This window comes from Hyperoodon ampullatus (assembly GCF_949752795.1).
Source record: "Hyperoodon ampullatus genome assembly, chromosome: 2".
In the NCBI taxonomy this organism is placed as follows: Eukaryota; Metazoa; Chordata; class Mammalia; order Artiodactyla; family Ziphiidae; genus Hyperoodon; species Hyperoodon ampullatus.
In genome coordinates, this window is record NC_136915.1 from 116,435,764 (window position 1) to 116,460,066 (window position 24,303).

Genomic DNA, 24,303 nt, shown 5'->3' on the forward strand with positions numbered 1-24,303 from the left:
GCCCCGACACTTACCAGCTGTGTGCCTGGGGAGGAAGTTGCTTATCTCTCTGAACCTTAGGTCCTTATCAGGGATACTAGTGGTACCTATCTCATCATGTTGTTGTGTACATTAAATGAACTAGTCTTCATGAGGTACTTAGCACAGTGACTGGCGCTTCATAAGCAGGGGCTATATTATTGCTACCACTTCTACTGGTGGGCATTGGCGGCTTAAAGAGTGACATTTGCGATTGACTGAAAATGTCTTTAGGTGCCACTGATGGTCCTGCCAGCCTTTGGAACCACTCTCCCTTCATGTAGGAATTTTTTTTTTTTTTTTTTTTTTTTTTTTTGTGGTATGCAGGCCTCTCACTGTTGTGGCCTCTCCCGTTGCAGAGCACAGGCTCTGGACGCGCAGGCTCAGCGGCCATGGCTCACAGGCCCAGCCGCTCCGCGGGATGTGGGACCTTCCCGGACCGGGGCACGAACCCGTGTCCCCTGCATTGGCAGGTGGACTCTCAACCACTGCGTCACTAGGGAAGCCCATGTAGGAATATTTACATCAAGCCTTCTCCGATGGTTGTTTGCAGCGTGTGGGGCAAGTCCTGTGTGGCTGTAGGGTACAGGCCAGCCCCAGATCTCAGGAGGGAGCAGCGCCCTCCCAGGAGGTAAACACAGTTAAGATGCAAGTCTGAGTATAGAGTGGAGATCAGAAGTAGCAGGTGGGCGCAGAGCTTGGGGGCACCAGAAGTTCTCCGGGGTGGAGGCCATGAGTCCAGTGTATTCAGGAAATACTTCTTGGATATTCCTACAGCACAGCACAGTGCCAAGAGCACTATCTCTGCCACTTCCTGTCTGAGTCTTATTCCCCTTTTCTGTGACATGGAGACCATAGCCACCACTGTGCCCTGGGTTATAATGATGGGAACGGTGTCTCTAAGACATCTGCACTGGTGCCCAGTACATAGTCAGCATCTTCTAATTGGGAGTTAGCATTTATTAAGGAACATTGCTGGGACTGAAGGGACAAGAAAGGTAAATCCAAGCAACTCTGTTCTCCAGGGGCTCCCAGGAGACCGGGAAAGACAGAAACGCACACACATGAGTAACTTTTAATCCAAGGCAGGCTGTGATAAGTGCTATAACCAGAAGTCTAAACAATGTGGAAGAAGAAGAGGGGAGGGAACCATTCCAAGGCGGAGGCCAGAGGAGCTTTGTGTTATGGGGTGGGATGGTGAGGGCCAGGGTTAACCTAGAAGGAAGGAGGGCTGGGCGGGGGGAAGATGGTGGGAAATAGTGGGGGGGCCAAAGACCCCACCCCATGGCACCCATCTGGAGTCTGAGACCCCCCAGCCTTCTGGCAACACGTCTGAAGGACGGAACCGAGCTGGAGATAAGGTCCTGGGCCCCTGTGACCACATTCACCATCACCTTCCTGCCTTGCTTTTCTGCCTTGGCCTGGGTCTCTGTGGCGCCTGGGCGTCTTTGTATCACCAGGCCTTTCCCAGTGCTTTTCTCTCTGTTTCTCTGCCCTGGGCCTGTGTCTTTTTCTTTCCTGGCCTCTTTCTAACTAAGATCTCCTCTTCCCTTCCTGCTTCTCCTCCAGTCTCCTTTCTCTCTTTCACTCTCCCTCTGCCTGGTCTGTCTTTGTCTCCGCTTCCCGGTGTCATTGGCACCTCTGCCAGCCTCCCCATCAGTCTGTAAATGTGTGAGTTTCCATGCGGCTGTGTATAGCACACTTCTTCTCTGTCTGCCTTCACAATGGCTGCTTGAGAGCTCACCAACATCTGTGATGGTGTCTGAAGACAGGGAGGCAGCAGAATGAAAGCAGGCGGGAATTCACTTAAAAACACACACGCAGATTTGTACTCACCCCAGACTGGAGTTGCCAGGCAGGCAAGGCTGCTGATTCAGTGCTGCCGCTGCTGCTTCGGAGGCTGGTCTTTTGTCACCATTCTGTTTGTGTTCAGGCTCTTCCTGAGTCCCATCCCACATCCAGCCAGTCCCCTGCATTTTGGTTTGCCCTGGTTTTATTTCCTGGAAGTGGGGTGTGGGCACAGGGATGGGGCTGACATTTCACCACCACTCCTACCCCCCAGTTCCAATGCAGACTCTGCTCCGTGTCACAGGTGTCACAGATGTCACAGACGTCATGGCCAGTGGAAGGCCCAGGCCACCGGGACCTCTGAGGCATGTGTGTGTTCTCTGATTTGTGTGTATTCTTGTGAGACCACTGATGCTGGTTCTTGGTGCCTTCTTGACACGTACCCAGTACCTCCTTTTCATTTGTAACGCCACCTCTGCCCTTCCTGTTGTGCCTGTCTGATGCCTGCACTCATGGCTCACTTTCTAGGCTTTTTTTCTCAGCAATCCCCATATCCCCTCTTCACCCATCCCCATCACTGCACCAGAAACTTCCAGAGTTCTGTTTCCCCTACCTGTCCCAGCTCTGCTCCACACTCCCTCCTTCAGGGATCCTCCCAGGACTGCCCCCAGCACCATTCCTCCCCCGCCAGCAGGGAGAGCCCTGTCCCGCCCCTCCACCCTCCTGCCCTGTCTGCCTTTACCGCAGTCTGTGAGCCTGACCTGGGGAACAGGGTGTTTTGCCTCCTTCCCTCGATGGGGTTGCACAGGCAGGAATGTTCACTCAAGCATTTGCTCACTCTCACTCCATCAATCAACAGACATATTTGCAACACCTGCTGTGTGCCTGGCAGCCAGGCCCTGTGCTGGGTGATGGGACTGGTGCTCTGAGTGACACAGTCCAGACGCAAGGAGCTTCCCCTGGGCTGGGCAGGGGTGGGCAATGCAGCATGGACCTACTATAGCAGAGGTGGGAAGTGCGTACAGAGAGCTCTGAGGGCATGCAGGCAAGCAAGGAGGACTTCACAGAGGAGGTGACTATTTGAATCCCAAGGGAAAGGGAGGGAGCAGTGTTCTGTCCAGGAAAGGCCTGTGTAAGGACCTGGAGACAAGGAGAAAAGGCTGGAGCGTGCAAAATAGGGAGAGTGGGACTTGGCCATGGCATAGCAGGCTTGGGGCTTTCTCTTAATCTTGATCCAGGTCAGAACAACCCGTGGGCATCTGGCCTCTCTCTCAGATACTGTCTTGGCTGCAGGGGCTGTTTTGGGGCCAACCAACATTGCTTGCCACTTTTGCAGGCACAGGATCTACACGGCCTTTCCATCAAGTTAAATTCCTGAGACCCCTCGTTTCCCCTCCTCTCTGGACTCTCTTCTGGGTTATTGCTTCCATTCCCCCGTCTCCAAATTGCTTCAACCAGGCCTATGCCAAGAGGCAACGATTTCAAAATCCGCAGGACGACAGATACCTTCTTTGTCATGTCACTGCTCATGTTTCCACCGGTCCCTCTGATTATCTAACGGCCCAGGATAAATAGGGTCATAGCTACCATTCAGTGGGCACAGGCAAGGGAATGTACCAGGCATGTCATCCAGCTCATCCCATTTAACTCTTCAGCAGTCTGGGTAAGCGTCATCATCCCCCAGTTTACCAGTAAGGAGAATGAGGCTTAGAGAGTAACTCGGCCACGGTCACACTGGTAGGAAGTGGCAGAGGCACTATGCAAACCTAAGTCTGTTTCCTAAACCTCTGCTCTTAAAAGGGACTTTGCAATACTTAGTCTAGACTTGTCACAGGTACAGGTGAGCACACGGAGGAGGCTGGGATGAGGCAGTGACAGCCCAAGGTCACACCACGCCTCCCTCCGGCAAGATGCTGACTCTGACTCCATCCTGCTGGGGGGTGAGCTGCCTCCTCGCTCCCAATGGATGGAACCAGCTTCTCACAGTCCTCGGGAGACTTCAACAGGACACTAGGGTGTCCAGGCCCCACGCAGGAAAGCTGTGAATATAAATTCCATCTCTGAGCCAGGGCTCACGGGCCACTCTGCTCGCAAGCCCTTGACTTGGGCTCCGGGGGCTGTGGGAAGGAGAAACGTGAGTGTGGAGAGTTTGCAGCCTGTAGCTGCACTAGAGAAATGCGCAATGATATGAATAAATTTGAATAATAATGAGGGCAATGCCTGAATTAATAATGCTGGCTTACTCACCTGACCCACCCCTCCCCCAGGATCTCAGCTCCTGCCACCCTAATCCCAGGAAGTATGAGTGAGCCTTTTCCTTTCCTTTAGAAGACATGGATGGGCTGTCAGGTCAGCAGAGTTGGGGAGCTGCTGTTTCTAACTTCTTGACCCCCTGCAAACCCAAAGAGCTGGGTTTGCACACTTAACCAAAAGAGGCTGCCTCTTTGTATTAAATCGTATGCTGGCCATCAATCCACTCCTATCTCCGCCCCCTCTCTCGGTCCTCTTTATGTGCAACTACCAATCCAGATGTCGAATGTCCAGGGAGGTTCAGAGGGGAAAGACAGCATGGCACTTGGCCTTGAGGAGAGGTTCCCATTCTAGTGAAACAGGTAGGGCAAACACCGTCACCCACCAGCTGCCCTCTACCCCATGGCAAACAAAAGCATGGGCATAGACTGATAGGTGAGACAGGAAATGCCATGGATAGAGCTGTGACAGCAGGGCTGAAAGATGGGACAAGCTGGAGGTAAAGATCAACCTAGGAGGACTTCCTGGGAGAAGGGGATGTGAGGCAGGTTTGGAAAGAAGGGGAGAGATGGAGCTGGAGGAGGAAAAAGAAGACGGGAGGTGATGAGAAGACGAGGGTCCTGTTTTTGGTGTCTTAGAGGGAGGTCTTGGAATGGGCGGGAGACAGTTCTGTTTGCTTACACACAGGAGTGATGGAGGATCAGAGAGATTTTGGAAAGCTGGGTTTGGGAAGAGTTGGATCTGGGGATTGTGGTTTCTGGAAAGACTTGGGAGCTGGGGAGGGAAAGAAGGGGGAGGAGTCCCCAGAGTTCCGGGGAAAACTGATTTGGGTTACAGTGTGTGACAGACTGGGGACGTGCGTAGGAAGCCCCAGACCTCTCCCTGTGCTGTCCCGCAGCCCCTCCATTCCCTGGGGCCCAGCGCGGGAAGCTGATGGTCACAGCACGGTGCCAGGACTGCCCCACCCCCGGACCGACCAGTGCTGGCTGGAGTGGGTGGGTGGGAGCAGTGGGGGGAGAAGAAACCCGCAATCCAATTCCCTGCTCCATTTAGGCTCCACAATTAAAGGCAATTACTCTGCAGTTCTCTAATCAAATGCTCGCGGCCGAGCTGCCAGCGGGGCAGCCATGTGTAGCTCCCGCAGCCAGAGAGAGAGCGGAACAAAGTCACATGGCTTGTCAGCTCCCACAGGGGCGGGAGGCTGGGCGTGTGCAGGTGTGTCCGTGTGTATGCACTCATGCCCTCGGAGCTTGGGAGCAAGGGATGAACACACGGAATGGGGAAAGTGTGCAAGAAGTGGGCTCAGAGCTCCTTTGTTTGGGGTTCACCACCATCCAGGAAGCTTATATGCGTACATGTGGATGTGCCTGTCCCGTAGAACCTGCCTTTATGTACCTGATGCGTTCAAGGGGGAATTGTACCTGGCATAATTGTACACATGCGTGACCTCACGTTGGCCACGTGCACAAGTCCAAGTAGGGGTACGGTGGTATATTCATGTCTCAGGGATTGAGGGGGACCGTGGCATCACCACAGCATGTGTTATGAATGTGCCACCCATTGACGGGGGGCTGGGGCCAGGGAAGCACTGGTAGAGGTGGTGAGGAAGAGCCTGGGACCTGAAGTGCTGAGGCGCAGGATTTATCCTTGCTCTGTCCTTAACTCACTGGGTGTCCTTGGGAAGGTGACTGTCCTCTCTGGGCCTCAATGTCCTCGTCTGTAAAATGAGAGGGTTGGACTAGCCTGGTCTCTAAGGCCTTTACATAACACTGCACCACTTTCTCTGCTTGCTGAGCACTTCAGTTCCTGAAACCCATTCCCATGGGCCACGGAGGGAGGAAGGAAGGAATCAAGGGCGAGCACGTGGCATCTTGGAGGGAAGGGGTTGAGGCTGAAAGTGGGACAGAGGCTGGAGGGTCCACCTTCCCAGCCTTCAGCTCTCTCTCTCGGGCCCGGTGCAGGGTGGGAGTGGAAGCCTGGGAGGCTCAGCCTCTTAGTGGAGCCCTCTCCTCACTCATCTCCTTACCCGGTACTGCTTTGGCTTTGTCAGGGACCCAGACCCGCTTCAGCCAGGAGCCAGCCGACCAGACTGTGGTGGCTGGACAGCGGGCCGTGCTCCCCTGCGTGCTGCTCAACTACTCGGGGATCGTGCAATGGACCAAGGATGGGCTGGCGCTGGGCATGGGCCAGGGCCTCAAAGGTGAGTGGGCCATGCAGCCAGCCAAGCATCCAGACTACCCCATCTTTTCATCCCTCCCCCACCAACAGAGACTCCTGGATCCAGCATCCCTTCGTTCCTCACCGCGTTTCTTCTCTGTGCTCTAGCCTCCCCTCTCCCGTTTCTGTGTGAGTCAGTCTCCCTCCCTCTCCTCCCGAGCTCTGTCTCCACTGCTTTCCAAAACCCACAGCTCTGCCTTTCCTCCTGGCTGTGGACTGGCTCATGAAAGGCCAACGGGAAGCCTGAGAGATCAAGAGAAACCAAGAGACCTTTACGTAAGAGAGCTTCAGACAGACAGACAGACACCACAAGGGGAGCTGCAGGCAGCCAGGTGAAGCAGGAGGTGCTGGGAGACTCCAGAGCACCCCCTGCAAGAGCAGGGGGAGGACACAGTAACTTCTATGTCCTGCAAGCGTTCCATGCCAGGCTGGCTTTGCTCCAGCCTCTCTCCTGCCCCATGCCCAGGCAATGTCCTCTCAGTGTTCACAAATTCATTTTAATATCAGCCTGAGCACTGTATTTATTCATTCATCAAGCCTTTATTAAGCATTATGGAGCCACTGCGGAAACAAACATAATGTGCTGGGGTGGGGAAACCCTCCTATATTCCAAAACAAGTAAAGATACTTTTGGAAAGGCCGTCTGGCAGAGTGGATGGGGAGTCAAGACCTGCCTCTGCCACCTCCCAGCTGGGTGACATTAGGAAAGCCACTTCACCTCTCTGGGCCTTAGTTTACTACTGTGTAAAACAGGCATAATAGTCGTGGGTCTGCCTGCCTTATAAATGCGTTTGCGAGTTTTGATCCAAATGAGAGAATATGCTTTGTGAAAACACATTGCTCACTGTAAAGCAGTGTAATGACGAAAGTAGGGAGGGATGGTGTATTTTTATTCTTATTGTTGTCCAGGGCTTGAGACTATTTGCTGTGGGTTCCGTGTATTAGAACAGGTAGGGGAAATTTGTCTGTATAGAGCAATCTGTATGAAGGAAGGAGATGGGGCTGGTGGATCTATTGATGATAGAAAGAGAAAGAAACAGGGAGAGAGAGAGATCAATAGATATGGAGTGAAAAGAATCGATAGCCTCTGGACAGAGGGAGATAGTGGGAAGGAGCTGATGGTGGGGACCATGAGAGAGGAAGACAGAGTGTGAGGGGGTGGGCAAGAGCCTGGAGGACGGAGGGCGAGGGAGACAGGATTGCAGAGGCCAGAGGCTCACCTGCCACAGCCGTGGCTTCTGCAGGGGACGGGACTCTTGGTTTAGGGGCTCCTTCAGGGAGCTGGCAGGACCCTGCCTCGTGCATCCCTCCCTAGGCGAGATGGTGAGACCTTAGCCTGCCTTGGGCTTCCCTCTGGCCCTGGTGAGCTCATGTCTAAGCTGCAATGGCCTATATTTCTTAACGCCCACACACCCTCCCCTCTTTCTCTCCTTTTCTCCCTGCTGTCTGCCTTTTTTTTTTTTTTTTTTCCTCTTTCTTTCCTATTATTATGAGAGACATTTATCTGCAAACAGCTTCAGAGATTTCATCTGCTTCTGCTCTCCCCCATCACTCCTCCTGCTTTGTGGCTCCCATCCTCCCTGTAGGAGGTTGTGACATCACATTGTCTGCGTGGGGACCTCATCCTCGTCAAGGGCCCGTGGGGGGGCTCCCAGGAGAGGGTGGAGGGAGGAGTGCTGGCCCTGGAATGGGATGCGGACCCTGACGTGGGGAGAGGATGCACCCTTGGGGGGCAGGGTGGTCCAGGTCGATTCCCAGGTTGGGGCTGGGCTCACCTGGGCTCGCCCTTTCTGTTCCTGCAGCCTGGCCACGGTACCGGGTCGTGGGTTCTGCAGACGCCGGGCAGTACAACCTGGAGATCACAGATGCCGAACTCTCTGACGACGCCTCTTACGAGTGCCAGGCCACGGAGGCCGCCCTGCGCTCCCGGCGAGCGAAACTCACCGTGCTCAGTAAGAACCCCCGACATCCTGCAGGGCCCCCAGCCTCCTGTCTCTTTCTCTTGGCATCCTGGCTGTCCCCCCTTCTCCAATTTCCTCTTGTATTTCCCAGCTTCTCCCTCTGTACTCCTGGCCTCATGTCTGCCCCCACTGTCTCCCTAGCTTTCCCTCCCCAGATCCTTTAAACTTCTTCCAAAGCCAAGTTCAGATAGAAGAGGAAAAAATGGGCATGTGGGCACCCACTGCTGGACATGTGGACTGTGTGAGCTCTGGCATCCTCTCTGCCCCTGCCTGTGCCCAGGCCACGCAGGGACGGGGCTCTGCCTTCTGGATACAAAGCTCTCCCCACCAGAGTCGGGGCATGTTGGGGTGATGGGGACCGGGCCTCTGCTGGCAGATGGGCTTGTTGGAAGCTTCTCCCTTCCTCTCCCTCTCAGCTGCCTCGAAGCCCCAGAAACTACCCCCTTGGCTCCTTTTCCTTGAACTCAGCCCCTCTTCCCTTTGCTCCCTCCTTTCCCTCCTCAGCACACACCCCTTCTTCTCTGTTTCACCTAGAGCCCTCCTCAGGGAACAGGGGAGCAGGACTGGGCTTTGAGGGCTGAGAACTGGGGGGGGGGTGGGGTGGTGGCAGGGGTCCTGGCTGAGTCTGCAGGAGCTGCTGGAGGAGGGCTTGTCTCGGAAGCCGAGCCCCCCGGCTGCTGCCCACGGGAGACAGAACAGATGTCCCTCTATGGCAACACCCAGGGCCATTTGCATAATGAGGGGATTCTCTCCTGCACGCAGTACGGAATGAGGCCAGCTCTGACACGCCTTCGCCTCCCCTGTTGCGTGCCTTCCCCTCCCTGGCGGTACCTCCAGCTCCATCAGTCTTTCTGTCTCCCTTAAGGTCTGGTGCTCGGGCTGGGCCTCTGCCTCTGCTCTGCTTGTCTCCGGCCTGGCTCTCTCTGCCTGTGACCCTCTTTCTTCCTCTTTGTCATCCACTCTGTCCCTTTCTTTTTTCCTGCCTCCACTTGATCTGTCCTGCTTCCTCTATTTTCTCTCCCCAATCCTGAAATCGTTGAAGTGGGGGACACCCCCAGGAGGGATGGGAGAAAGGAGTGGGGAGCTGAGATGAGGATACAAGGAATGTTCTTACTTGGGGGAGAAAGGTGAGAACATGAAGTCATCTGAGTGTGGTGGGAAGAGGCCTGGACCGGGAGTCAGGAGACCTGGTCCCTTTTGGCACCATGACCCGGAAGAGCTCATAACCTCTGGACAACAGGTTTCTCATCGGTAACATGGGCTGCCAGCCTTTTCTTATCAACTGCCGCTTTGCTGCTCCCTGAGCAGGGAGTTGTAAACTCCGGAGGTCTGGGCAGATGTGAGGTGTCAGGAGAAGTGAGGACTGGAGGGACCCGACAGCCAGTTTCTCTGGATGTAAAGACCCTGAAGGACTAGGACTCAGGGCTGGTGGATGACTCGCTTTTCCTCTCCAGTGAGGACAAATGGGAAGAATTAACAAGAAGCAGGATGGAGGTTAGGAAGCAAGAGTTAGCTAACCACCAGGGCGAGGCATGGGATGCCAAGACATCCGCTTCCATGCCTCGTTGGAGAGCGTATGAGCCCCGACGCCAGACCAGGCATTCCAAGGGAACGTGAGATTCTTAGGAGACCTTCTGTCTTTTTCCCTCCCTAACTGCTTTGGCTTGGATCCTGGAAGGTGCTACTTCTAGACAGGAGAACTTCCATTCTAATGAGGGGCCCCTGATACTCTCCTTTCCCTCTCCTACCCCAGCACAGAGATGGAGAAATAGAGAGAGATGAGTAGAGGCCAACCAAGCCCAGAGATATCCCAGGAACTTCATAATGGCATCCAGTGTCTTGGTTCAATCAAGGAAGTCTTCCTGGCAGAGGAGAATATCGATGGGAACCTAGATGGAGGAGTACCTTGGTGTTTTTTTTTTTTTACATCTTTATTGGAGTATAATTGCTTTACAATGGTGTGTTAGTTTCTGCTTTATAACAAAGTGAATCAGTTATACATATACATATATCCCCATATCTCTTCCCTCTTGCATCTCCCTCCCTCCCACTCTCCCTATCCCACCCCTCTAGGTGGTCACAAAGCACCGAGCTGATCTCCCTGTGCCATGTGGCTGCTTCCCACTAGCTATCTACCTTACGTTTGGTAGTGTATATGTCCATGCCACTCTCTCGCTTTGTCACAGCTTACCCTTCCCGCTCCCCATATCCTCAAGTCTATTCTCTAGTAGGTCTGTGTCTTTAGTACCTTGTTTACAAAAACTTGTGAGTCAGCGAGGGAGGAGCTGACTGGCTTGTCTGCAGGGCACGGTCAGTGTTGAGGGTGTGGGCCTTCATAGCCTGTCTGAGTGATTTAGGTGGATGAAGGGAACAGGAGGAAGCCACAAGAGTAAAAGAGATGAAAGATGAACCCGGCTACTCCTTCCCACCACCAACCCCCCACCCACCCACCCCCTCCCCCGCTCCTTGTCTCTCTGGAATTCTCACACTCCCTGCCTCCTGCAGCCACATGGAGACACTGAGAAGGCAAGACGTTTGTGCATCCTCCCTGCTCACCTGCTTGCACACAGCCTTCGTTCATGGCAGCCTGGGGCTCAGAGAAGGGGCAGGGCCGAGAGTGGGCTGTGTTCACTGCTCGGAATCAGCCTCCCTGTACACGGCCAGCCTCGTCACCTCGCCTCCCCTGTAAACATGCCCCTCAGTGGCCCACCCCAGACCAGCCCAGGTCACAGAATGGCCTTTCATTCTTCCTGCCTCAGGACTCCGAGAAGCTGCCTCCCACTCTCTCGCAGATGCGGACGCAGGCATAATATATATCTGCAGACCCACGGCTCCCTCATTACTCACAGCAATAACCGCTCAAATGCAGTGGTAACGGGCATGGCTTCGGCGGGCCTGGTCCACATCCCAGCTCACTCTCCTGTCCCTGAGCCTCAGTACCTTGTCTGTAAATGGGGGTTAATGGTATTTACCGTGAAAGGATTAATGAAATACACTTTGTGGCGAGGATGAAATGAAATCGTATACGTGAGGCGCTTGAGCTGACACGGGGTGGGCGTTCAGTGAATGGTGGAGGTGCCGTCGATCACGTTACAGTTTACAGTCGGCTTCGTATCCTTGGTCTCCTTTCACCTTCACAGTAACGACTCTGGGGAACAGATGTCAATGTGCTTTTTGAATTTTACAAACAAGGAGGCTGAGGCCTCGGACACATGTACATATTGATACAGATTTAAGTCACAACTCCTAAAAATGTGTTCATAAACATACACAGGGACACACGCCTAAATGAGCACGGTAGTGATGGATAAGCAGACACCTCAACAGCCTTCTTTTCCTTTTTGCCCCAGATACGAAGAGAAAGGTGGGCTAGTGGCAGAGGTGACAGGTGGGCGGCCTTCCCTGAACAAAGGGCAAGGGTCAACGTTACAGGGGAAGGGAGAGCCGGTGGAAGGAGAAGCCTTCCTCTCCTCTGCCCATCCAGGACTGTCCTCCTGGCGTGTGGCAGCAAGGTGTGACCTTGGAGGGGCCCACGTAGACCCGGAGACCCCGAGTGGCGGCTCTTTATCCATTTCTCTCCTTCCCACCCTGTTTGCAAATCTGCGCCCATCTGGCATTGGAGCCAGGTACACCAGTGAGCAAAGAGGAAGAGCCCGGGATTCAGCGATCATTCACCAGTCAGGAGTTGGAGGCACTGCTGCCTCTTGTCCGAGCAGTAAAGTGAACACACTGCACACGTCACATGTGCCCTGAAAACAATAGTCCATGTACAGCCCTCATCTGGCCTTCATGAGGGCCCCGGGAATGAGCACCGTATGTCTCTGTTGAAGAAACTGTGACTTGAGGGCCTCACCCAAGACCACATGACAGATGAATAAAGGTGCCAGGATTTGAAACTGGGGCAGCCTGATTCTACAACCCATGCTTTTCACACCCTCCCACTCTGCATGCATGAGTTGAGCAGAGTACTGGGATGGGCTACAAGTGGTTCCTCTCTCTTAGAAACCCCAGCATGGAGACTGTCCTTTCATAAACTACAGGACAGCCCTGCCCACAACTGGATTCATGGGCCTCCCAGGGTCTCCTCTCGAGGGTTCCCTCGGAAAGGCCCCTCTGAGCCTTTCTGGTCTTTCCCAGCAAAAAGCAAACAAAACCCTTTCACATTGCTGGCCAATGAACATGAGGTGGACCAGAAATCAAAATTATAATCCAAACCCTTCTGCCTTTATTTCATCAATCACTTAGCCACTAATTCAGCTAATATCCCCCAGGATGTGCTATCAACCAACCTCTGCACTAGATCTTGGGGCTTTAAGAGAAAATAAGAAGCAGCCCCTGCTCCCAGGGAACTTGCAGTCTGGTTCACCTGAGCGTTTAGAAGCCTATGGGAGTAGGACAGGGAGAGGCCCCCCTATTTTCTAGTATCAGACATCTGATTGATTCAGTTCCTTAAGCATTTAGCCAAAGCCTGCTTTGGTCATGCTCTAGGCACTGGAGACTGTATAAATATTATTAGTGAGATGGAGTTCCTGCTTTTTCAGGGAGGACAGTTTCGGTTGGGGAGGGGGCATGGATAATCATCTTAAGTAATGCAAACAGAAGGTAGATAGTGCTCGGAGCTCCAAGTGACTGGCTGGGAACCACCAAGGTGGTGATTGAGGGGGATGTGGCATGGAGGGCCCTGTGCAGCAGCTGGGATGTGAACAGGATGGACAGCAGTTCAAGAGAAGCTCTGAGGGAAAGAACAGCAAAAGCGAGACGAGAAGATGCGAAAGCGCAGGACTCGGCCTGAGGAACCCTGGATGGCAGGCAGAGATGCTTGCAACTCATGCCCATGGCAGCTGGTAGACATGGAAGGTGTTTGAGCAGGGAAGTGGCACAGTCTTACCTGCTCTCTAGAGAAAATAACCTGCCAGCGTGATGGATGGATTAAGGCCAGCAGGGACTGGAGGCAGGGAGTCTATTTCGGAGGTTGCTGTGATAGACCCCCTCATCTGGCTGCCCCAGGGCAGAGGTGCACACAGGAGGGAATGGACGTAAGAAACTCCGTGGAGGTAGCCACCTTTCTGTGCCAGACCCCCCAGGCCACAGGAGCAGCAGATACAGTAATTATGAATTAGGGGGTAAGGATGGTCCTGCCCTGCCAAGGGGTGGACATGCAGAGGGAGAGATGACTCCAGGGGCAGGGGTTCTGGTCATACAGGCAGTGTTGGCTGCATCCTGGACTGACTCTGCTCTGCTCTTCTCCGCAGTCCCCCCGGAGGATACCAGGATTGATGGCGGTCCTGTGATTCTGCTGCAGGCAGGCGCCCCCCACAACCTCACGTGCCGAGCCTTCAATGCCAAGCCTGCTGCCACCATCATCTGGTTCCGGGATGGGACGCAGCAGGAGGGCGCCGTAGCCAGCACGGTGAGACCCTGCCTGTTCCCCCAGATCCTCCTGGGCCACATCCCAGTTCACCTTTCCTTTCCCACATGGATCTGACCACAGACTCGGGGAGACAGATGTGAGCAGGGGCCTCAGAGACCATCTGGTCCAATCCTCCCATTAAATAGTTGGGAAAGTTGAGGTCCGGAGAAGAGAAGTGAATTCCCAGGTTCACAGGGCCAGTCAACAGTTAGCAGAGACTAAGAATAATGCTGAAAATAGCTACATTGATTAAGCCCCTACTGTGTACCAGGCACTGTGCATGCTAAGATCTTTATGGACAGTCTCTCTTAAACCTCACAGGAGTTTCATAAATTAGGTGATACTTCCAACTCACAAAGAGTGAACTGATGGTCAGAGAGGTTGAGTGACTGGCCAGGGTCACAAAGCTGACATGCTGCAGAGCTGGGGTTTGTGCCTGAATCAGAACGTGGCCTCTTGCTACTGAGCCCCTTGACTTTCTTCCCCCAGCCTCTAGTTGGTACGTGTTCCCAGTCGGCGCGACTAAGAGCTTGGGGAGTCAGGGGTTACGTGTACATGTTATAGATGAGGAACCTATGGCAGAGAAAGACATCAAGTGACTTGCCCGGGATCACATGGCAAACTTGATGGTGGAGCTGGAATTAGAATCCAGATCTCCTGTTTGGAGCTCCTCCTGTCAGCTGGGGACAAGCACATATGTACCCAGCCCTTTGCTAGATGCTTCAGGAGACAATTCTCATTGAGGGGAGAGAGAATGCTCACCTGTGTGCCTCGTAGTGTGTAGCCCCAGGGAGTGAGTACCGGGATTAGCTCTGCCCTTGACGCTCTGTATGACCTTGGACAATTCACTTGTCTCTGGCCTTAGTTTCACCCTTTGACAAGTGGCAATTTGGCTTTAGTGGTGCTTAACTTTTTCACTACCAAGAACTCCGTTATTTTTTTCCTCTAGGGCTTCATGTTTTGAATATTTTGGCAACCAAACAAACTGATTGGTTAATGGCCATTTGTCATCCACCCCCCCCTTTTTTTTTTTTTTTTTTTTGCGGTACACGGGCCTCTCACTGTTGCGGCCTCTCCCGTTGAGGAGCACAGGCTCCGGACACGCAGGCTCAGCGGCCACGGCTCATGTGCCCAGCCGCTCCGTGGCATGTGGGATCTTCCCAGACCGGGGCACGAACCCGTGTCCCCTGCATCGGCAGGCAGACCCTCAACCACTGCGCCACCAGGGAAGCCCCACCCCCCTTTTTTATACTCATTAAAGACACGATGGAGCTTTGAAGCAGCAGGAGGGAGCTGGTGTTACTGCACTGGGCTGGTGCTGTTCTGGTACCACATCGGGCCCAGCAAGGATGCCTATATATTGCTGTCAAACTGTGGGCCCCTACTTTGCTTAACAGTATGGTTTCCCTTAGGCAGTGTACAATATGGAAAACAGCCCAAGTGTTCCTGTGATCATGTCCAGGGACCTCAGGTTGGATATCACTGAGCTGGTATGAGATTTTGAGCCTGTGAGTCCCTTCCCTGCCCTCAAGGAGTTTATGGTCTAGCAGGAGAGACCCAGCACTGAAACACACATGCACGGTGCCTAAGAGGCAAGGCCAGATGTGACCAGAGTGGTGTGGACGACAGACTGCCTGCAAGGGGCACAAGTTCAGGCTGGGGAGAGAGTCCTGAGGGCTGGGATAGCAAAGGAAGACTTTCCAGAGGAGGAGGGACTTGGGCTGGACTCAGGGGATTCCAGGAATGGGACTCAAAACCGTGGGGAGAACTGTACAACGCACAGAGTGAACTCTAATGTAAACTATGGGCTTTCGTTAGTATTGGTACCAATGTTGGTTCATCAGTTGTAACACATGTATCACACTAGTGCATCATGTTAATTAATAATAGGGGAAACTGGGGGGCCAGAGAGGAAGGTATACAGGAACTCTCTGTATTTTCTATTCAACTTTAATGTAAACTTAAAACTTCTCTTAAAAAAATAATAAAGTCTATTAATTAAAAACTAAACCAACCCAAACCTGGGGAGGAGGTAGGGGCTGGGGGAGGGTTGAGCTTCAGGTTAAATACCCCTCCAGCGAGCCAGCTCTGAGGGGGTCACCCTGAGAGCAGAGGAGGGGGCTTTTAGCTTAACCGTGTCTCCCACCCTTGTCTCCCCCACCCCAGGAACTGCTGAAGGATGGGAAGAGGGAGACCACCATCAGCCAGCTGCTCATCAACCCCACAGACCTGGATATTGGGCGTGTCTTCACCTGCCGCAGCGTGAACGAGGCCATCCCGAGTGGCAAGGAGACGTCCATCGAGCTCGACGTGCACCGTGAGCACGTCCTCCTGGGGAGGAGGCAGGGATTGTGGGGTGGGGGGAATGTGCACCTTGAGTGGCGTCCTGGGAAAGAGCCCGGGAAGGGCGGGGGGCAGCACCCTTTGAGAAGCACAGAAGAATCCCCCAGGCGCCCTGGGACAGATGCACCATTTCTTTGTCGTCTTGGATTCCCTGGTTTGAACTCTGAGGGCTGGTAGAAGAGGCATCAGCTGTGAGCCAGGCAGTTCCCGGGTTTAAGCCGTGTGACTTTGGGCAATGACATAATCTCTCTGAGCCTCAGTTTCTAATTCGGTATACGTGCAGAAAATAAAATGCAGCCCTACAATCCCTTATCGGAAATTCTAAACCGAAAGTGCTTGGGTGGCAAAACCTGAACCGAGGCTCTTCGTAGTCTTTTATTTAACCCACTTAATTGGAATAGCTATACATTTCACTGCAGATGTATTAATGCGTGTGTCTGTGGGATATTGCCCAGACTGTGCTGGGGTCTTACACAGTAAACGGTCTGTGCCCGCCGTTACCTTTCTAACCCTTGAAATATCCCAAATTCTGAAACACATCTAGTTCCCGGGGTTTCAGATAAGGGACTGTGCACCTGTACCTGCTTCTCAGGGTTGTGAACATTAAGTGAGATATAGTGTAAGAGCATCTAGCATGGAGTATGCTACTTGGTAAGTGCTCAATAAACTCTCCCACTCCCCAGAGAAGGGTGGGAGAGTGGCAGCCATTGGAGAGATGCCCCACCCCCATCCCGGTCAGTGAGCCTAACGAGCCCACACTGACGCCTAGTGGTCACGGTCCGTCAATACACCTGACTAATTTGTCCCTCTGGTATCATCCTTGGTCGTCACCCTAGCTGGCCCCTAGAGGCTCCTGGAATAAAAGTGAAGAAGGCTTATTTATTGGAGCTGGTACACTGCTCAGTCAAATTCCCGGGTCACCACGCGGGTGAGGTCTGAGTGTGTGTGCTAGAGAGAGAAAAAGAAATTTGAGGGACAGAAAAGACCCTGACTTCCAGTCCTCTGCTTTGCAGACCCTCCTACGGTGACCCTGTCCATTGAGCCACAGACGGTGCAGGAGGGCGAGCGCGTCGTCTTTACGTGCCAGGCCACAGCCAACCCTGAGATCCTGGGCTACAGGTGGGAGGGGCAGGGGCCGGGCACACTCTGGGGAACGATACTGGGCGGCCCTTGAGGCCAGGAGTGGGGGGCTGAGGAGGACAGGCCACTGGACGTGAGTGAGAGGGCTCCAAGGCCCGACCCCTCTCTGTGTTGCCTGTTCCCCCAGGTGGGCCAAGGGGGGCTTTCTGATCGAAGACGCCCACGAGAGTCGCTATGAGACGAATGTTGATTATTCCTTCTTCACGGAGCCTGTGTCCTGTGAGGTTTACAACAAAGTGGGAAGCACCAATGTCAGCACTTTAGTCAATGTCCACTGTGAGTAGCTGCAGGGCGGGGGTGGGGACAGAGGGCCGGGGCTTTAAAGGGCCTGGGGTGGGGCTGGCGGGGCTCCATGAAGCTGAGGGGGCGTGGGGAGGAGGCAGGACAGGAGAAGGAAGAGGACAGCGATTGGAGCCGACCCCCAGGGAGACTCGGACCCTAACGGGCTGTTCCTTTCTACCTCAGTTGCCCCCCGGATTGTAGTGGACCCCAAACCCACAACCACAGACATTGGCTCTGATGTGACCCTCACCTGTGTCTGGGTTGGGAATCCCCCGCTCACCCTCACCTGGACCAAAAAGGACTCAAACATGGTAAGAAGCTTGCTGCCTCTCCGGGACGCTGGAAGGAAGGAGCCTGGCCACAGGCTGGGGAGAGAGGGGGCATAGGAGGTGCAGCATTATTTTTCAAGTTGAACCTGGGCTATTTCCAAGTTCTCAGGATTTGGAAGAGAAGGACGGTGCTTGCAATCACCCCCACCCTCCTCGGCAGGCCGCCGCAGTGGCAGTGGGAGGGACGTGATGACCTGTGGGGTGGGAGGGGGGCAGGGGGCCTGAGTGGAATTGCCGTGGTGGCAAGAGACCTGGTAAAAGAATGCTGCTAGGAGGGTGGAGCAGCTGGGATGACTCACTAGAGAAAAGAAGGCTGAATTGTGCCGCTCTACAGCGACCTGCCTTGGACAGTTTGGGCCACAGTTGCAAAAAAGAGGGATTTCAGAGTGAAACTTCCTACCTCATTTGGTTAGAGAAGCACTAGAACAGATGACCAGAAGCGGCTGTATCCTCTGTATAGAACGGTGGCAGCCTCACCTGCCCTCTTGAGCCTCCACCCACTTCTGCCCGCTCTTATATAAAGAGATGATGTGTCTAAATAAATGCCAGCCTATTTAGAGTCAGGGGATGGACCAGATAGACTCGGGACCCTGTTTCCCTTCTGGGAATTCACTTGTGGCCCTTCCTGCTTTCTTTCCAATGCCTCCGATGCGGGGGCCCGCACGGATCTAGGGGCCCAGGCCTCCTGGCTCCCCACCCGAGGCTGCTCTCTCTGCCCAGGTCCTGAGTAACAGCAACCAGCTGCTGCTGAAGTCGGTGACCCAGGCCGATGCCGGCACCTATACCTGCCGGGCCATCGTGCCTCGGATCGGAGTGGCCGAGCGGGAGGTGCCACTTTATGTGAATGGTGAGTGGCCTGAGGTGGGAGGGGGGCCTGTGAGGGGGGAGGCAGGCACTGGAGGTTCCAGCTGGCCCTGACCACGTCTTCTTGCTTGCAGGGCCCCCCATTATCTCCAGCGAGGCCGTGCAGTACGCCGTCCGGGGTGACGGTGGCAAGGTGGAGTGTTTCATCGGGAGCACGCCACCCCCAGACCGCATTGTGAGTGCTGGGGCTGGCCTCGGGCCGGCAGCCGCTTGCTTCTCTGCTTGGCTCAGCCTCCTCCCACTTTCCCCAGGCCTTTCCTGTGCCCTGTGCTTCTCATCTTCTGACTCTGTCCCTCTTCCTGGTCAAATGCCATCTCCTCTCTTACTTGTTGTGTGACCCTGAGCCAGTTACTTGTTATTTGGAACCTCAGTTTCCTCATCCATAAAATAGGGGCAGTGATCCCTACCAAACAGGGTTGCTGTGAGACGTGAGGTGACAACACGTGTGAAAGGCCTGGTGGAGCCTCCCTGGCTATGCTGTTGGTTCCCCCGGGCTTTCACTCCTGCTCTGTCCTCTCCCTCGTCTCCTCCCCTTTCCTCAGCCTCCCGATCTCTTCCTTGCTCTCTCCTCTGCCTTCTGCCCCTCCGCCCTGCCCCCTCAGTTCTGTCCCACCCTGTCATCCCCTCCTCTCCCTTCTGCTGCCTTCCTCCTCCTACCAGCCCCCATGCCGCTCTCCACCCCCCTCCCTCTCCCCCACACCATGAACCATTAATTCCTTCCGTGACCATTAACCGTCAAACCCCTCATCACATTTAATGACCATTTGGCTAACTCCACGGCTGCCCAGAGACACTTCATTACCATGGCCACCTGGGCAGCGGGCGGCTTGGCTCCCGGGGGGGCTTTCCTTGCAGAGCTAGGAGGACTGATCCCTGGAAAGGAGGCAGTTCTCAGTGGCTCTCCCTCCCTTGGGTTCCACTCTGAGGGAGGGGACACAAAGGGGGGATGCCCCGGCTAGGGGGTCGGGGATGGAAGAGCCTTGGAGAGACAGCTCTCCGGTGCCAATGCCCACTCATTATAAGGGTCTGTGGATGAGTCTGCAGAGCCAGTGGGCTATGTAAGGCCAGCTGTGGAGTGATTAAAGGTGAGGTTGAAGGTTAAGTTATGTTTAGTTAGAATCTCAGACTATCAGAGCTGGAGGAAAGCTGGAGCATTGTCTGCCTCTAGCCCGGTCCTCTCCTTTTATAGGAAACTGAGACCCAGAGAGGGAAGGGGAGGCTACACAGGGCTCGAGGGGAGAGTCAGGCCTAGAGCCCAGGGTTCTCGGCTCTCCACCCAGGATTTGTTTTACCACATCAGGGGTCCCACATGTTGCTTCATTGGATCTGCTGGGGTTGTTACAAAAATAGAGATTCCCAATCAAAGAAGCCTGAATTCTAACATGGAGAAGGTGGGTCTTTGGGACAGTAGTCGACCATCTTCTTGGCCTGCTGGCTTTCCGAATAAAATTGCTCTCCCTTGCCCCAACAAAGGCAGCAACAACAAAATAGAGATTCCTGGTCCTCTCCCCTGGAGAGTCAAATGTAGGAGATAAGCCCCGGGAATCTGCATGTTAAAGAGTGTCTCTGAACGTATTTGAATGGTCCTAGCACATATTGCAGGCATGTTTCGGAACCGCTGCTTCTCCTAGACTGGAGGTTTGATGCCAGGGCTTGAGGCAGCAGGTGCGACTTGGGCTTGTTTCAGGGCAAGTGTGGGGCTGGGCTTAAGAGCACATGGGGTGAGGATGTGAGGATGCCTGGAGGGTGGGTCAGGTGTTTCCGCCACCTGCCTCTTCCTTATCCCGTCCTGCCCTCCCCACCCCAGGCATGGGCATGGAAGGAGAACTTCCTGGAGGTGGGGACCCTGGAACGCTACACGGTGGAGAGGACCAATTCAGGCAGCGGGGTCCTGTCCACGCTCACCATCAACAACGTCATGGAGGCCGACTTTCAGACCCACTACAACTGCACAGCCTGGAACAGCTTCGGCCCAGGCACAGCCATCATCCAGCTGGAAGAGCGAGGTGACAGCAGTACTGGCTGTGTAGCCAGGGCGCAGGGCAGCCTGGGGACTCTGCTCCCTGTTCTCTCTGGGGGCAGGGCTCAGAGAGACATCTCCCTCCTGGGCCTGCCCACCAGAGCCTGGCCTTGGTGCTCAGTTGGAAAACCCACTCGCATTTTTAAACATTTATTGAGCATCTGCTCTGTGCCAGCCACCCCCTCTAGGAACTGCAGGGACACATGTGAGCGAACACACTCCTTGCCCTCTGGGAACTTTCAGTTCAGTGGAGAACTTACAGAGTGGTAGCAAATGACTTCAGATGGAGAAAAATGAAACGATCTGTGAAAGGGAGGAAAACTCCCCACCTCACTGGGTTGGTGTGAGGATTAAATGAGAAGATATTCCTGAAGTACCTGGCATAGAATAGGTGCCCAGGAAGCTTCGGTTCCCCTACCTCTTCACGAATCCTTAGTCTGGTAGGAGACACATATTCCCTCCCTTAAGGCACTTCTAGTGTGATGAAAGATGCATCATGCCTTTGACTTTTTTGGAAGCTCCCACCTCTGATGAGGAAAAGAGCCCCCTCCTCCTCTTTTTTTTTTAAAATGAGAACTAGCCATTTGACATGGGAGATGGGGGAAAATAACTGGGGGTCCCCTCGAGTCTTTCTTAGCTGAAGACACCAGCAAGAGCAAGGGGTTGGTGGAGAAGAACAGAGTAATAGCGTGAGGCAGGGCTCTGCAGGGAAGGCTTTCTGGAGGAGAAGAGACTTACATGGATCTGATCCATCCAGGACAGCCAGGAAGGGAGAAAAAGCTGGAGGCAGGATTCCTGGGTCCTTCTCATCTCTGGGGAGCAGGGGGAACCAACCAGAACTGTTTGAGCCCTGGGAGGGTAGGTACAGATGGAACAGTCACAGTGGTGTGTGTGGAGAAGGCAGTGAAAGAGGTCAGAACACATGGCAGATGGGAGAATGTGGGGACAGCTGATCTCAGACAAGAGCCCAACCCAGGAAGGAGAGACAAGCCTCACAGACAGGTGGGCTGCAAGAGAGGGACAGATGGACCACCAAGGCCAGGGTCAAGCTGATCCCAATTCTGATGAAGCTGAAGCACAGGTCTAAACCCAAACAGTGCAGACTTCCTCTCAAATCCCACCTTGACTTTAACTGAACACAGCTCAGCTGAAACATAAAACCTGTGCACAATCCAGGGGGGCACGGAGCTCGGCTGTCCTCACCTTCAGCCAGCACTGAGCTCAGATCCTCCGTGTGCCCCCATCCTGACCCTCCCCCTTTTCCTTCCCTCATCTGAAGAGGTGTTACCCGTGGGCATCATCGCCGGGGCCACCATCGGCGCAGGCATCCTGCTCATCTTCTTCTTCATCGCCCTGGTGTTCTTCCTCTACCGGCGCCGCAAAGGCAGTGAGTATGGGCCCTGCTCAGGCCTCAGCCCTCCTGGGGGTCCCCAACAGGCAGGGCCTGGGAGAGGTGAGGGGGTTGACAGCGGCGCTCCCCAGGCCAGGTGGGTCCAGAAGCAGCCTCTGCAGAGGCTGGCAGAAAGCGTCCAGGCTGCTCCTCCTGTCCCAGGTCGCAAAGACGTGACCCTGAGAAAGCTGGACATCAAGGTGGAAACAGTGAACCGGGAGCCACTCACGATGCATTCTGACCGGGAGGACGATGCTGCCAGCGTCTCCACGGCAACCCGTGTCATGAAGGCCATCTACTCGGTAAGGGTCCCTCCTCCCTGGCCCAGCTCTCCCCACACTCTTGGGACCGGCTGCAGCCCAGCTCACCAATACTGTCGCTCTCTCCTCCCTCAGCCATCCTACCTTGGCCCTGCTCCGTCCCCCATAGGCTCACACGCTCACACACGTACATATATGTGCACATGCACATTCATAAACACATTCACGTGCCCACGCTCCCCAGGCTAATTTCCATCCATTAGAGGACAGGCAGGTGTGGCCTAGCACAGGCTTCCTTCACCCCAGCCTCCACCTACAGAGTATCAGAATTGGAAACCCCTAGAAGTTTTCTGGCCCAACTGCCTCATAGCTCAGATGAGGAAAGAGCCCCAGAAAGGGGCAGGGACGTACCCAAGCATTGCACGTTAGCGACAGAATTGGTGCTAGAACCCAGGTCTCTGGCCTCTTCCCACCACATCCCAGAGCCTCTGCTGGGAGAGGACACAGAGTTCAAGGCTGCCCATGACCCCAGACGCTTCCCCTTCATAGGTGACCTCTGGGTGTGGGGATACGGTAGGCAAGGAAGGACAAGAGCAGGGTGTCCATCTCCTGACGCCCCACTCTTGCTGCTCTGCAGTCCTTCAAGGATGACGTGGACCTGAAGCAGGACCTGCGCTGTGACACCATCGACACCCGGGAGGAGTATGAGATGAAGGTGGGAAAGCGGAGAGGGGCCAGCTCACGGGGGCTGGTGGGAACGGGGGCTCTGAGGGCCTGCAGGGTGGAAGTGAGGGCAGGTTTGGGGAGGAGCGGTCAGGAGGAAACAGGAGGTGGGGAGTTATTGGCTGAGAGCCCAGGGCAGAGCCAGAGAAGGAGGCCCAGAAGGCCATGACGAGACGACACCCTTCCCCCAAGAGAGACTCCCCTCGTCCATCCTCTTCTCTCGTTGCCCCCCAGGATCCCACCAATGGCTACTACAATGTGCGTGCCCACGAAGACCGCCCGTCTTCCAGGGCAGTGCTCTATGCTGACTACCGTGCCCCCGGCCCTGCCCGCTTCGATGGCCGCCCCTCTTCCCGCCTCTCCCACTCCAGCGGCTATGCCCAGCTCAACACCTACAGCCGGGCCCCGGCCTCTGACTACGGCCCTGAGCCCACACCCCCAGGTCCTGCTGCCCCAGCTGGCACCGACACCACCAGCCAGCTGTCCTACGAGAACTATGAGAAGTTCAATTCCCATCCCTTCCCCGGGGCAGCAGGGTACCCCACCTACCGACTGGGCTACCCCCAGGCCCCTCCGTCCGGCCTGGAGCGGACCCCGTATGAGGCATATGACCCCATTGGCAAGTACGCCACTGCCACGCGGTTCTCCTACACCTCCCAGCACTCGGACTACGGCCAGAGGTTCCAGCAGCGCATGCAGACGCACGTGTAGGGCTAGAGCCTGGCCGGGGCATCTCTGCGGGGCAGAGGAGAAGGCTCTCACAGCTGTTCCCTGATATTCAGGGGCATTGCTCGTTGTTGCTCCCGTCCTGGACCAGCCTTCCTCCTCCCACCGTGGCAGGCAGGGAGCAGGTCTCCCGGAAACACCCCGTCCCGAGGATGGTGCTCTGTGCATGCCCCAGCCTCCTGGGCCTGCCCTTCCCTCTTCTTCGGGAGGATGTGTCTCTTCTGATCTGCACTCTCGCCTGGCCCCAGCCTGGGGACGGGGAAAGTGAAGGTTGCGGAGAGCAGAGGGGGCACTTTTTAGCATTCCCTTTCTATCCCACCCCTCTGATCTCCCGTGAGTAGACAGGGGGTCATGTGGAGATGAACAGGCTTTGGCCCAGGGGGCATGAAGTGTAGGGGTGGGTGGCTCTGGTACAGATAGGTGGAAGTGGGATCACCTGGCCAGTCCATCTGTTGTCTGCGTTCATACCTTGGATGCATCTCTCCCTCCTTGGGACTGCAGAAAGGACCTTGGATTTATTTAGTCCTGGCACCGAGTTCAGATCCAGCCCTCCTTCAGCTGGGAGTAAAGTGCCAGTCATCC

General features: G+C 54.8%; 1 protein-coding gene across 2 annotated transcripts in view; it reads left to right on the plus strand.

Moving 5' to 3' along the window:
• KIRREL1 (kirre like nephrin family adhesion molecule 1) overlaps nt 1-23,706 on the plus strand; it is a gene marked incomplete at both ends in the record, with an annotated part of 96,320 nt that extends 72,614 nt beyond the window's left edge. Inside the window, 14 exons of one of the 2 annotated variants that reach the window (XM_079698523.1) lie at nt 6,107-6,256; nt 8,076-8,225; nt 13,487-13,644; nt 15,811-15,961; nt 17,001-17,106; nt 17,255-17,403; nt 17,593-17,720; nt 18,459-18,585; nt 18,677-18,777; nt 20,410-20,608; nt 21,902-22,009; nt 22,175-22,314; nt 22,910-22,987; nt 23,230-23,706. In XM_079698523.1, the coding sequence (XP_079554649.1) occupies nt 6,107-6,256; nt 8,076-8,225; nt 13,487-13,644; nt 15,811-15,961; nt 17,001-17,106; nt 17,255-17,403; nt 17,593-17,720; nt 18,459-18,585; nt 18,677-18,777; nt 20,410-20,608; nt 21,902-22,009; nt 22,175-22,314; nt 22,910-22,987; nt 23,230-23,706 (2,222 nt within the window). The remainder of the gene's footprint in view (nt 1-6,106; nt 6,257-8,075; nt 8,226-13,486; nt 13,645-15,810; nt 15,962-17,000; nt 17,107-17,254; nt 17,404-17,592; nt 17,721-18,458; nt 18,586-18,676; nt 18,778-20,409; nt 20,609-21,901; nt 22,010-22,174; nt 22,315-22,909; nt 22,988-23,229) is intronic. The other variant, XM_079698524.1, reaches the window with a different exon arrangement.
• Between the last annotated feature and the right edge of the window lie 597 nt (nt 23,707-24,303).